The sequence below is a fragment of the Gymnogyps californianus genome, chromosome 3, assembly GCF_018139145.2.
Source record: "Gymnogyps californianus isolate 813 chromosome 3, ASM1813914v2, whole genome shotgun sequence".
NCBI lineage: Eukaryota > Metazoa > Chordata > Aves > Accipitriformes > Cathartidae > Gymnogyps > Gymnogyps californianus.
In genome coordinates, this window is record NC_059473.1 from 125,380,755 (window position 1) to 125,394,901 (window position 14,147).

At 38.7% G+C, this 14,147-nt stretch overlaps 1 protein-coding gene across 1 annotated transcript in view; it reads right to left on the reverse strand.

Annotated features, from left to right (window-relative positions):
- Positions 1-14,147, reverse strand: part of MSRA (methionine sulfoxide reductase A) — a 300,168-nt gene that overhangs the window by 146,440 nt on the left and 139,581 nt on the right. Inside the window, exon 3 of the mRNA XM_050893801.1 lies at positions 7,282-7,401. Coding sequence (XP_050749758.1) covers positions 7,282-7,401 — 120 coding nt within the window. The remainder of the gene's footprint in view (positions 1-7,281; positions 7,402-14,147) is intronic.

Genomic DNA, 14,147 nt, shown 5'->3' on the forward strand with positions numbered 1-14,147 from the left:
AACTCCCCAAGCAGAGCAGCTACTATCCCTTGCGGACAGGGAGCTTTTTGTTTTTCAGACAATGGTTGGTAAAATATTTATTTTGTGTTTTATTTTTAAATGATGAATCTACAGAACACATTTCTGTATCCTGGTATACTAAGGTATAATGAAGTTTTCTTGGTCAACAAGAAGTTCTTCTGTTGAAAAAGAACACGTCAGTCATGTCAACATAGACAATTTCCTAGGTAGGACTGCAATATAGCAGGTAACTGAAATTCAATGCATCTGTTATATTTCTTGTTGCCAAGGTTTTAACATTGCAGCAGCATCTGCTATCACCTTTCCAAATGATTTTTTGAAGTGAAATTGGTACATTCATTTTATTTCATGACTTAGCAATTGTATCAAGGACAAATTATAGTTCATAGGGTTATATCAAGGTTTTGTCTGCACATCTAGGAGGCTCCTAGGACTATAGTCTCACGATTACAGTGACACAACTTATTCTAACTGTGGCCTAGTTAATAAAAATTATATATTTTCTACAAAATCCTGTTCTTCAATTGCCTCAAAAATTATACAAAACATTAATAGCCACAGTACATGACATTAACTTTGATCAATACAGTATTTTGTACTTTGATTGGCTGACCTTTTCTTCCTTCCTTACAGGTGAACTAGGCAAGAAAAAGGGAGAGATGGAGCAATTGGCCAATCGTATCAAGGCACGTTGTACAGATCAAGGGCATGGTGAACACTGATATTCTTCACAGAATCTGTAAGTCATTAAAATTCCTATATCCTGTTCTTATAAGAAAAAAAAGAACAGACAAAGGCACAACAGGAATCTATTCTCTTGACGGCGATTTAATAATAAAAGAAAAAGTTCTGAGCCATTCTCATTACTGCTCAGAAACTTTAATCTTGTGGACTTAGTTTCTGTTCATGAAAATCTTCAGATCCCTTTATAAGCTACAGAAAGTGAAGGGACTATTTGTAGTTTAATTATACATTTAAACATTTTGGAGACTCAGACCCACTTTGGAATAGTGTTGTGATGTCTAATGAAGGGCTTTTCAAGTAATATAAGGCACTGTCTCAACATACTGATGGTTTGTCATAGGACATTCATCTGTATTTTGTAGGGAATGGGAAATCTGAGAAGGAAAGAAACATTTTCCCATATTACATTTTGTCGATAGTGCTATTAATAACTCGTGAAAAAAGCTAGTCAGATTTTCTGTTGTTGGCTTTAATGACCATGCTGTTTATGCATAAATATGTCAAATAAGCCCCACGTCATGGAGTCAAACCCTCTGCACACATTTCCATTCTTAAAGCAAAAACATGCTAATCATCAATCTGTTGTGGACTTTACTGGTTGTCTTGCCTTCTCTTTCAAGTATAACTAAGATGAAGTAGAGATGCAATTAACTTTGTAGATCACCAACTGACCAAAGGGATAGGAGGTAACAGAGCAAGAAATGAATTTTGGCTTTCTCCACTCTCTTCCATCAGCTATTTAGAAGTCTTCTGGATGACCTTTGGAAGCCTAGATATTTTAAGGAGAATTGGAACTCCTACATATAAGAATCAGTCAAAAGACTAATTGGTATGCAAGAGGTAATACTATCCCTCAGAAAAACGTGGGTTTGCTGCATAGGAAATGTGAAACAACTTCACAATCAATTATTTTATGTAACTCAACACAGAAACTAAGTCCATGTGGCATACTTTTATATTGCATTGTAATTATTAAGAAATGTGACTGGTGTACAAGAGAATATGCCTCAGAAAGGTACTGAGAATTGACTAGATTATAAATTGGTTTAACTAACTAAATATACTGTTACGTTCACTAAGCCTTCTAACTAATATTGGATAATAAACAGGCATATTCATCTATTTGTCTTACATTATAGTCACTGAAGATAAAGAAAAAAACCCAAAACAAAATAAAATGACCTGCTTAGATGTTAACAGCTTGAACCATAAGCCTATAAACCGCCCTGTTTTTAAGAAAATCATCGTTAGCTGGATATTTTATATGGTAATTGTACATAACCAGTTTATGAATAACAACAGCAGAGTTTTTCCCTTCTGATTTCAGTGCCACTTGAGCTATGCAGATTTCAAAAAGCTTATGAATATACAGATAAACAGAATTGTTCTGAACATCTGTAAGCAAAATATGAAAAGATGTTTCATACTGAATGAACATCCTGGGTTGTCTAATGCTGGCCAAAAATGCTGTATTTATGTACTAGACTAATGCACCGAAAATAGCTCAAAATCCTTCATGCAATCCAGAATGCCTTTTCAGATTTTCATCTGTATGGTTGTCACCACAAAATGTAAAAATAATTTCCAGTACTGTATTCATAAGCTTCAAAGTAACTCAATTATCTCTTAAACATCAATTTAGCAAGGCAATACCACATCAACTGATAGGAGAATCTTCAAATGACCTGTCCCACATCTGAAGAGGATAACCCTAATCTGACCCTTTCAAGCAGAATCATGACCTTCCCACCTCCCCAACAGAGAGGTGAATCACGCTGCTCTTCAAGGCTTATGAGGTTGGAGGTTTGCCCTTAGAGGCTTAATTTTTCATGGGGTACCAACACAGTGTTGTAACAGTACAGCCATCACCTGGCTGCTGTAAGAGAAAAGGTGTCCCCCCACATAGCTTAATACTAGGTCTGCAGATCATTTTTGCTTCCCAGTGAGGTCCATCAATGGTCATCATGGCAGAAGACTGGAATACCACTGATGTGGAAAACAGACCTGTATTCATTTGAAGCAACACAACACTTCCTTTCTAGAAAATATACTAAAAGCATGAAGAAAGAAACCCTAAGCATTTTCTTGTTTTCTATAGAAGATACTTACTCAAGACTAACAAATTTAGTATAAAGAGTGGAGTATCAAATTGCAACAAATATGCTCCTAGCCTCCATCTCAGTAATTCCTCAATTAACAAGTATTTAAATAGACTTTAAGTTCAATTGTATCTAAGGCAGTGTTGTCCTCAGAGGTCTCCAAACAAGATATTATTTAAGATCATTACGGAACATCCTAAATACACAAGACGACAAAAACCTTTGTAGGCTCTATGAGCCAGTGTACATAGGACATATTCCTGTCGCTTTTGGCTGCTGGTACATCAGCAAGCAGGAACTTTATTTCTTGTAGTGTAAAGAAGCTCAGCTTTCCAAGCAGAAAGCCTGACTGGATTAGTCACCTGACTAATCTGGTGGCCTTCTACCATGGAGTGACTGTGGGGGTGGATAAGGGAAGAGCAACTGACGTCATCTATCTTGACTTCTGTAAGGCTTTTGACACGGTCCCACACAACATCCTTGTCTCTAAATTGGAGAGATATTGGTTTGATGGATGGACTATTCAATGGATAAGGAATTGGCTGGATGGCTGTATCCAAAGAGTTGCAGTCAACAGCTCAATGACCAAATGGAGATCAGTAACAAGTGGTGTCCCTCAGGGGTCTGTATTGGGACCAGTACTGTTCAGTATCTTTATTAATGACATAGGCAGTGGGATTGAGTGCACCTTCAGCACGTTTGTGGGTAATACAAGTTGAGCGTGCAGCTGGTATGCCTGAGGGAAGGGATGCCATCCAGAGGGACCTTGACAGGCTTGAGAAGTGGGCCAATGTGAACCTCATGAAGTTCACCAAGGCCAAGCGCAAGGTCCTGCACTTGGGTCAGGGCAATCAACAGTATCAGTACAGACTTGGTGATGAATGGATTGAGAGCAGCCCTGCAGAGAAGGACTTGGGGATATCGGTAGATGAAAAATTAGGTAGGAGTGGGCAATGTATGCTCGCACTCCAGATAGATAGATAGCCAATTGTATCCTGGGCTGCACGAAAAAAAGCGTGGCCTGCAGATTGAGGGGGATGATTCCGCCTCTACTTCACTCTTGTGAGACCCCTCCTGGAGTACGGCATCCAGCTCTGGGGTCCCCAGTACAAGAAAGACATGGACCTGTTAGAGCAGGTCCAGAGGAAGGCCACAGAAACGATCAGAGGGATGGAACACCTCTCCAATGGAGAAAGGCTGAGAGAGTTGTTGTTCAGCCTGGAGAAGAGAAGGCTCCAGGGAAATCTTATTGCAGCCTTTCAATATATAAAGGGGCTTATTAGAAAGATGGAGAAAGACTTTATATCAAGCTCTGTAGTGACAGGACAAGGGGTAACAGTTTTAAACTGAAAGAGGGTAGATTTAGATTAGATATAAGGAAGACATTTCTTACAATGAGGGTGGTGAGGCACTGGAACAGGTTGCCCAGAGAAGTTGTGGATGTCCCATCATTGGAAGTGTTCAAGGTCAGGTTGGATGGGGCTTTGAGCAACTTGATCTAGTGAAAGATGTCCTTGCCCACGGCGTGGGGGTTTGAACAAGATGATCTCTAAAGGTCCCTTCCAACCTAAACATTCTAGGGTTTTATGATTCTATGATATATAACATGCATGGATCAGATGATAGATACATGATCAAAACTGCACATGCATCCAAGAACATCCAAGAACAAGAGACTGGAAAATCTTATGCCTCAGCAGGCACACACTCCCCTGTCTCCACATCGTGTAGCAGCGCATATGCACACAAATCAACAGTGCATGACCCATGTCCTTAGCTCCAGATAGAACTATGGATAGTGAATGTAGACATAGATATCTTAGATTTGAATTAGTTGTTCAACTAGGCATCCAGTTACTTTTGAGTTGCCCAAGGGCAGCTGGGGCATCCATGAAAAACTGTCAGATGTGACTATAGTGTGGCACGTGGGATATTCTCAGAAATCTCAAATGGCACAAAATCCTACATTTAGGCAACTGAATCAAAAGAACCACCATTGGCTGATATGTTTTGAGTGACCTTAGCAGGGGGAAAAGAGTAAATCCACACCATTTTGCCTGAGGTCTAGCTGACACTGAACTTTTAGAAGAAGTCCTAATGTCTCATCCAGTGAATTCTTGCTTTTTTTCTTCAGAGTAGAGTGCCAGAAAGGTGTTGGACTAAAATAACTTTCCTGCACAGCTCCTCAGGACCACATGGGCTGAAAACAAAGCTCAAAGACTTGCCAAGTGGATAATGTTTAGATGGCTCCGATGTCCTTTCTAGAGCTGGATTTAGAGGACATAACAGCTAAGTGTTTACCATAGATATGATCTTGCCAGAACAGATGAATAAGAAAGTAGCAATCACACAGTGCATAACTGAAGTCTACTATTTCATAAGAACTGTTCTTCCCAATGAAAACTATGGCAACTAGAAGCAGCCAGATGGCAATATCTTAGGAGAGATTGTGAGAGCTCTCTTTAAAGAGACTTCCAAAAAGTATGTTCAAAGATGGAAAAAAACACGGCCAAAAAAAAATCAGAATAAAATCAGAATAAAATAGAGCTAGAGGAAGCTAAATAGGAAAAAAATAGCATGCAGAAATCAGTAAATTCTCCAACTCAGCTCAGCTGCACAACTAGGAACAGAAATGTGTAGCACATACACATCCCATTTATGTTCACACAGACAAGGCTATGAAATATGTGCTTATGCTTCTGGATATCTTTGAGCGAAAAATCCTCCAGTGTCCAGCATCTGGAGGCATATAAACATCCATAATGCAAATGTGTATAAAAACAAGCACTAGAAAAATAACCTCAGCTGTGTTTTTGCACTACAAATCTAACTAAAAAAACTATCAGCAAACAGACTTCAAAGATTTTTCCCATTTCTTTATTCCAGGATTCTTATTATTTAGTTACCATTTTTATTTTTGTTCACTATTGATGAATATTCACAACACACAAAGTAGCTACAAAAAGTTTTCAAAGTATCTCAATCAAACACAAAGCTCACAATACTATGGAGCTATTCTGAAATATAAAACCAGCCTATACTGTACATAATTAAAAGAGAAGGTACCTTTTTTCTACTTCACTGGCTACACCATCTTGTCCTGTGTTCACATCTCCCCTTGGCCAACAGCCAGCACTCAGTACCTTTGGAGAAACACTCAACAGTCCATCGTAACTACCCTTGGTGTACTGGAACCGTGAGTGTGTTGGGAAAGAGAAGTTGTGCTGCACATCCCTATTCTATATAAATCATCTAATTATTTAATACCCAGGCCATTAAACAGAGTGGACAGTAATTACCAGATAGGTCTTGGACCATATATTCTTATAAAAATTACAGATAGTGCAGGCAAATTATGAAAGCACAAAATACAAGAGTGCACAAGTATTAGGAAGTAATGGGTCATTTGGGGAAATGACAGGCATCACTGGTCCTTCCATAGATGAAGCTTCTTATTGCTGCTTTTTGCAGGGGTTCTGGGTATCTATGCATCAGTTAATGCTAAAGGCATGGTGTCCTTTTTTTTGTTCCAGATATTTTTAAATTTCTATACACTAAACTTTTGCACTCAGGAGAATGCCTACTGCTATATGTTCCCACCAGAAGCTCTCCCTAATCTATATGTTTTCTTTAGCATTTTTAAGGCAATTTCTAATTAGTACAGTATTGTCTATAAAACAGAGGCATTTGGACAATGCCTTTAATAACATGCTTTAACTTTTGGTCAGCCCTGAATTGGTCAGGCAGTTGGACTAGATGATTGTTGTAGGTCCCTTCCAACTGAAATAGTCTATTCTTTTTTATTCTGTTCTATACCAACCTTAAAACATCTTTTCACATTTTTTACTATTTCCAGAAAGTTTCCGCTTTTTTGGATGCCTTGCAGCACTTCTGCACAGTTGCTAAAGTGTCCGTTATTTGTTTGTGCCACTGAACTTTTTACACTCTTTCTATCAAGCCTATGTGACAGATTGTCAGTGAGAACAGTATATCAACTTCAGCATTTGGCATAAAAAGTGTTAACAAGAAAATAAACCAAAAGAAAACCTCCAAGCTGTTCTCCACCAGTGAGTACAGGAAAGCAAGAATTTGCTTTCACAGCAACATTAGTCAGTTGGCTGCCAGTGGTTCTATGTTTTAGATCACAGAAAGGAACTGTATTGGGTTATTAGTACTGTAGAAGGATTAGTATAAGAGTGCAATGAAAAATAAATGCAAGGGTTTAGCGTGGAAATGATAGGATGCTGTGCATTGAACTGTATAAAAAATTAACAAATTGTTAATAACGCAGATGAGAAATTTAGACTTCTCTGTACAACCTCTTGGTTATATGGAAAGAAAAAGAAAGAATGTATGCTTTCTGATTTTTGTTCATACTCAGATACAGACAAAAGTAAAATCAAAGAGAAAGACTTACCTGAACAGACCTCTTTGTAGGTAGGATTTGGAGTATACCCTCCTGCGTAACCCACTTGAGTGGAGTAGACTCCCTTCTGTCTCCAAAACTTCCTCTCGGCTCCCCAGAAACAGCCCATACCTGAATATTGCATAAAGTACATATCGTTATGTCAAAATCTGCTCAATACTAAATCACTCATTTGCCCGTTAATTGATACAGTCCATAGTGGAAGTAACATCTATAGCCAGCACATGATGGTCAAACGTTTCCCAAGATTATGCATAGAGTAACTACACTAAGAAATCCATTCTGCATCAGAGCACAACTCAAACAAAGCTTTATTTATGCTTCTGAATATTAACATAGCACAGAGGACAAATCCTATAAGGGTTCAAAGGCCCAAACAAGGAGAATTCTCAGGCACATTAAAAAAAATCACTTAAAAGGCAATTGCGCTATTTGTACAGCACCATTTTTACTTTAGTTGATTAGCAAGCTGTCAAAACACAATAATTTGTATTAATGGCAAACAGTTATTTAATGTTCTGCTTTCAGGCATATGCAGTCTTTAAAGGTGGCAGTAATAATGGATTAAATTATATGCCACACAGGAGGAAAAATGCTTTCGTTTAACAATTTATGCATGCAGATATTTGATGTTCAGGCAAAATTTTGGTAGTCATTCACCCACATGGCCAATTATCAAAGGACATCAGACCGTCAACAGGTATAAATTAGCAAAACTCTCCTGGTAACAGGAATCAAGCTCATTGTATGAAAGCCAGGGGAAAGGAACAAACAAGACTAACATTCACAATTCTCTGATGGCTTAAATAGTTAAGAGACGTTAGCTACGATTTGGAGGACTCTCTAAAGCTGAAACATGTCATGTACACTCTAGTATTGTTTAGCTTATCCCTGAATATGGGCGATGTATTTTCTCTTTCAGTGATAACATACTTCCTTTTACTATTCCCTACTAAAACATTTGAAACAAAAGGCAGCAAAAAATAAGCTAAATATTAAATACACTTAGAAATCAATGATCCATGATGGGTTTTCTATTGATAACACTGCAGATACGACGGGTTAAAAAATTACAGAAATGTTCCTTTAAAGTACAACTAGAAGAACAAAGCAGTCCCTTCTGTCAACTATGATGGCTCACAAAGGCATATTCTTTCTTTGCAACTTCAGAGATTAACTTCAAATTAAAGTTGTAATGCACCAAAAATTACAGAAGTAATGACCCAGATTTCTCCTTCTAATTCAGGGGCTCAAGCAAGCCACATAAATTAGGAGCCTAGCCTGCTCCTGGAGACCATGGAAAGAGGCAGGCATCTCCTGAGGACAATTCAGCCCACAGAAGATATAAATTGTTGATCAAATTACAGTCACTCTCCCTTGACTACAGAGACAGCTATGGCGATTAGACTTGGGTTCCTCAGCTAAATTATGCTGGTGGCAAACCGCCGTAGGACCTCTCTTGAAATTCCCTCCCAGTTTTGCAGAAAGAATAATCAAGAATTCTTATTTGAGAAATTTTTCAGGCACTCATACATCACCTATCTAATGGTGATTTAAACTAGAGTGTATTTCTGTACCTGATGTCACTATTTTACCTCAATTAAGTCTGAGAAGTTCTCCAGTAATTATGCCCCTAGGTCTAGTAAATTGATATAGGATGAGACAGTTTTTACACATCACTCTGCCTATGTTGCACAGTACAAACGGTAGCTGTGGTCCCGTCGGTGTCCAAATCAAGAGCGTAACTAGAGAACATCAGCAATCCCTGACGCTCAGGTTTCCTTCCCACAGAAGTCAGAGCATGTATAAGGGGGAAAGCGCATGCCCATGTCTCATCCCAACAGTCAGGTCACAGGTGAGAGGGAGCCTAGAGCAGTGAGCTGGGAAGTGCTCCTTGGTCCGTTGTGAAGACAGCCTTTGAACACATAGTTTAGACACAGTCTTTGAGTCTTTAACCAAATAATTGCTTAGGAGTATATTTTTATCCATGTTTCTCATATGTACACGTAAAACTGCATGTGAACACAGGTACGTCTGCAAGTTCCTTGCAAAAATACCATGTGCATCCCGCCAAAATTCCTGTTGCAGTACATTTGAGTGATGTGAAGCATGTAGGCAATGCTCATTAACAATACTTCAACATGGAGGGTATGCAAATTCTTGACTTTTTTACACTGAACAGGCATATGGTAACAAAGTTCAGAAGCAAACACAAGCATACACAGCTTGGGATAGGAGGGTAAATTTCTGTTAAAATAAAACCCTTGAGCTTCATCATTCCTGTCTGCAGTTCTTTACTCCTCATCCCCAGCCTTACAGATGTAGCTAAATCTTGACGACATCTTCATACTGCTTTATCCATGAGGACATTTTGGAGGCATTACAGAATTAGACTGTGATGAAGAATCTATTCGAAAAGTGCATCTGATTCTGCTAAAGTCAACACAGAAGAGAAAACATCATTTTTAAAAATCATGACTGGGACAATTGTTTAATTATGTGAAAGGGCCTATCGTATATCAAGTCTATCACAGGTTCCAAAAAAAGGTATTTCCATTCCATTGCAAGATAGTGAAAAGTTAGGAACACAGCTTTTCCATGGCCATCCAGTCTGCTCTAACAGACTTTGTTCCTTCTGATAATCATAATTTACTTTGTCAACAAAAGAAAATTTTGTATTTAGATATGCAAACCCAAAAGAGGAAGGAGGCAGGATCCACTTAAATCTCATCTATCTTAAATTTAGATATTTAACTACACACACTGCCCAGTTATTCTGCTGATTTTTTAGGACTGTCTAAACTTGGTGGTCTCAGAATTCATCAGGTTCTTCTCTACTTCCCATGACAGTGTTCACTCAATCACGTTGTCCTGAAAAAACAGGCACCTTTCAGTAGTTCTCTGGTGGTTGGATTTAGGCGGAGAGCTGAAGAGGGCATCGGAACTCACACAGAAGTGGGCAGACTTAGGCTAGATTAGACCGCTTCCAAGGGTGCTTTTAATTTGTTTTGTGGGTGGTTCGTTAGATCCTAAGTCTGTATCTGTACCTGTATGCGAAGCATGGAAAATAAACTTCAGCCCAACACTAATACTTCAGTGCTGTGCATCCTTAATATTACAAGGGAAGTGTGAGCTCCAGCTGCCTAAAATCCCAGCTGCGTCTCCAGCAGGTGATGCTGAGACTCTTGCAGAAAGGACTCTGTAGCCAATTTATCAAACTAACATTGGCTGGACAAGCATACTGAGGGGTGGTGAATGAGCTATTTCATCTATGCCAAGGAATAGATGACCCAAAATTTTTCCCACAACATATTCCTAGGCCCACACCTGCGTGTAAATGAGTAACCCAAAATTAAGGACACAACCCAAATTCAGGTTTCAGTTAAGCTATAGGCCCAACTTCAAATACGAAGTAGAAATGCTCATTCTTTTCCTATTTATTTCAAGAATTTTAATGCTCAATAAATTCCTATACTGCACTGTCCGAAATTACTGATCATCAGGGTAGTGGTCACTGCCTCTCCTTGATCAACAACTGTTCTTTAGGATTCTCTCATTGATAGTCCTCTCTGACCTGTTGATTTGACCTAGTGACCTACATCCTCATCATGGTTTCTTTCACTTTTTCTTCTTCCAGTTTATGTCTGAATTCATTCTGCCCTCCTTCCCCTGAGAGACAGACGTTTTATTCTCTTGGTGAACTATTCTCATCATTTCTCAAGTACGCTGGCACCTTGCACAAACAATAAATCCTCACATCCACAAGAACAGATAAAATTGAAGTCTTTGTCATAATAAAACAACCTGCTTAGGTTAAGGGACATAATTTACAACAATACAATACAAAATTGCTTTCCACAGTATTAACACATTCAGCGGTTGATGTTTGTTATTCTGCTAAAGTGGTGCCACGTTCTACAGAGAAATTGTCACAAGGAGAGAAATATTAACAATAAGACCCCGCATAATATTCTGGAGTTAAGACACATCAGCTCATGGAATGCCTGTTCTTCAGAGCACTGGCTGCCTTAAACCATGTTTAACATGAACTATGATTACTAAAATCTCAGTTCAAGACTTCACATGCTCTTGTAGCACAAAAAAGTTTACTCTCCCTAATTACTACTACTCTAGTAAGAAAGCTGAAGAAATAAATAATTAAATTAATTAAATTAAATAAAACTCAGAGGAAAGAAACACTAAAAAACAGTGGGAAAAGAAACATAAAAGCAAAATAAGCCACCCGTATTATAATTTGAAACTAGAAAACATGAATGTGATTTTAAACTATTCATGAAATAATTTGCATAATCCTCAGCACTGGTGAAGTGAGTGCAGCTTTAGAGTCAGACAGAGAGCTTCCGGAAGCATTCCTACGAGAAAGAAAAAACAAGGAAATACTGGGGAACATACTCATGTTCCTAGAAAAAGTATTATTTGAACATAATGGGTATTGCAGAAGAGTGTTTAAGCATTGAAGATATTTGTCACATTTTAATTGCTAATTTGTAAAACAAAAACTATTCTTTTAGTGACGGGTTTTGACTGACTCTTAATTGGAATTTCAAAAGATATTTAAAGATTATTTGCTTTTGAACTTCAAAACCAAACAGATTCAAATGGCAATCTTTAAAGGTTCATTCATCCCTATAAATAATATTAATCATACAATTTGTGAATAAATGCTAGTACTCCTATTCCTTTCTAGTATCCACATCCATTTTCTCAAACTATTCTCTTTATATATCCATACACATATATAACTTCTCAACAACTCTTTTTGTACACAGCCTTACGCTCAGCCAAGGAACATGTGTTTCCATAGGCAACCCAGATCATTTGCATATTTGTAAAAAATAGTTAGCATAAGCTGAAGCATTTTTCTAAAATAATGAAAGCCAAGTGTTACTCTGATAAGAGAGATAAGCATCCCATTGTTAAAGATAATCTGTAATAATTTGGAAATATTCACAGAGAGAAACTGAGCAGAATTGAACCCCAGGTGTTTACTTTCTAGTGAGACGAATAGCTTTAAAGATTACGTTAACCATATTGACTAGGTCTCCATTGACTGCAACAGGAGCTCATACATTCAGGGATTAATTTATTTGCCTAAATGGAGACATCTGGAGTCATTTGAGATGCCTTAGGATATCCAAGACATCTATCTACACAAGGCTGACATAAATGACACAGGACTCGGGAGAGACACGTGCCTTTCTTGAAAGGCATCCTGAGGCCAGGCAGAACGCTCCTGGACATCTCACATGTAACTGCATATTTTAAGGCAAGATAAACAAGCCCATACCCCATATGCAGACATTACAAAAACCTGAAAGTCTCTGAATCTGTAGTTGAATCAAATCCCCCAAAATACAGTGGTTTGTGTCTGAAAGTGCCTATTTCTCTTGATAGCTATAAAAAGAGTCTAGCATGACTAGCTCAGTTGTAGAAGTCTATGCTGCAGCATAAGCTAGACCAATCCTAAGCACAATTACTAATTACAAAGTTATCTATCCTCATAACAATGTTAGTAGCTTATAATACTGTTAGATTCTTTATTTTGTGTACTGCATGCAATAGCCATCACACAGAACCAAAAAACAGATTGGAAAACTTGTTTGAAAATTATGCAACGTTCAAGATGTGTTCTCCACTCCTACAAGAAACTGCATGACCCTGCAAAGGTAACCTTTACTCGCCTTCGTTCTGATCCCCTTCTCCAACGTCTGCTCCTATCACATCTTTGAATAATACTCGATTTCCATGCAGGTTCCCCGATGTCAATTCCTATTTATGATTCCATTATGTAAATCAGCACAAGCAGTAAATTTGCATCAGAAGGGTATTCTGATCCAAACTAAAACCTCACAAGATGGACCCATTCTGTACTAATTAAAGTCTATTAAGTTCTCAGCTCCACAGTTGCTAAAGGAGGCTGATGCTTCAGGGACTCTCAGCTTTCCATTTAAAGAAACTCACAGCAGGTGTATTGTTTTTATATACTGGCTAATTTTCATATTTTCTCTAAAACATGTACACATATATGGTATTTGCATTTGTGGCGCATTTTTTTTAATGCCTTTGTCCTTTACCTTTGTGCTATATCCTTCTTCGCTGGGTATCAGGTGCATACACAACCTGACTTCTGCCTGACTACCCAACGACCTTTCGCTCCTGCCAGCTTTATTTACAAGCATTCTCTCTCCCCTGCCCTCCCAGCAGCCCAACAGGACATCCAGAAGACTCTTTTTGTCATATTCTGAAGAATGAATGCATTATTTCATTGGCATGCCAAGTTTTTTCCGGCCCACCGCCTGCAATCCCTACACCCACACTTCAAGGCACTTTTCCATGCAGCAGATTAAGAAGCTGTTTCAATGCCAGGTTGATAGCAATGCTTCACTGCAGAAGATGAACTGCAAAGGATATGGATCCTGCTCCTCCTTCTGTTAACAGGATTTTAGAATGTATGATTCCACTAAGTAGGGGAAAATGTCAGTTTTAAATATACACTCAGAAAAATAAAACGTGCTGGTACGCTGAGAGAACAAAGAGCAACGTGCCCGGGAAACCTCTTCCCTAACCCCAGATCAAGGTAAGTAGCGGGACAGGATCTATCCAAAGCTCGGGAGCACGCTAGACGGAGGAGACCAGCTCTTGTGCCAGCTTATGTTCTCAAACCCTAGAAGCAATGATTCTGCCAGCTGCTCAAATGCTACAGTACCCAGCCAAAAGTAGCTGGGGGCACAGGCTGCTCCTATACATTGAAGCGGTAAAGGACAGCCAACAGTACATCCCACCGGCCTACCTCAATGCATCTTGCTCTAGCCAGCATCTCTCCGGGAGCTGAAGAC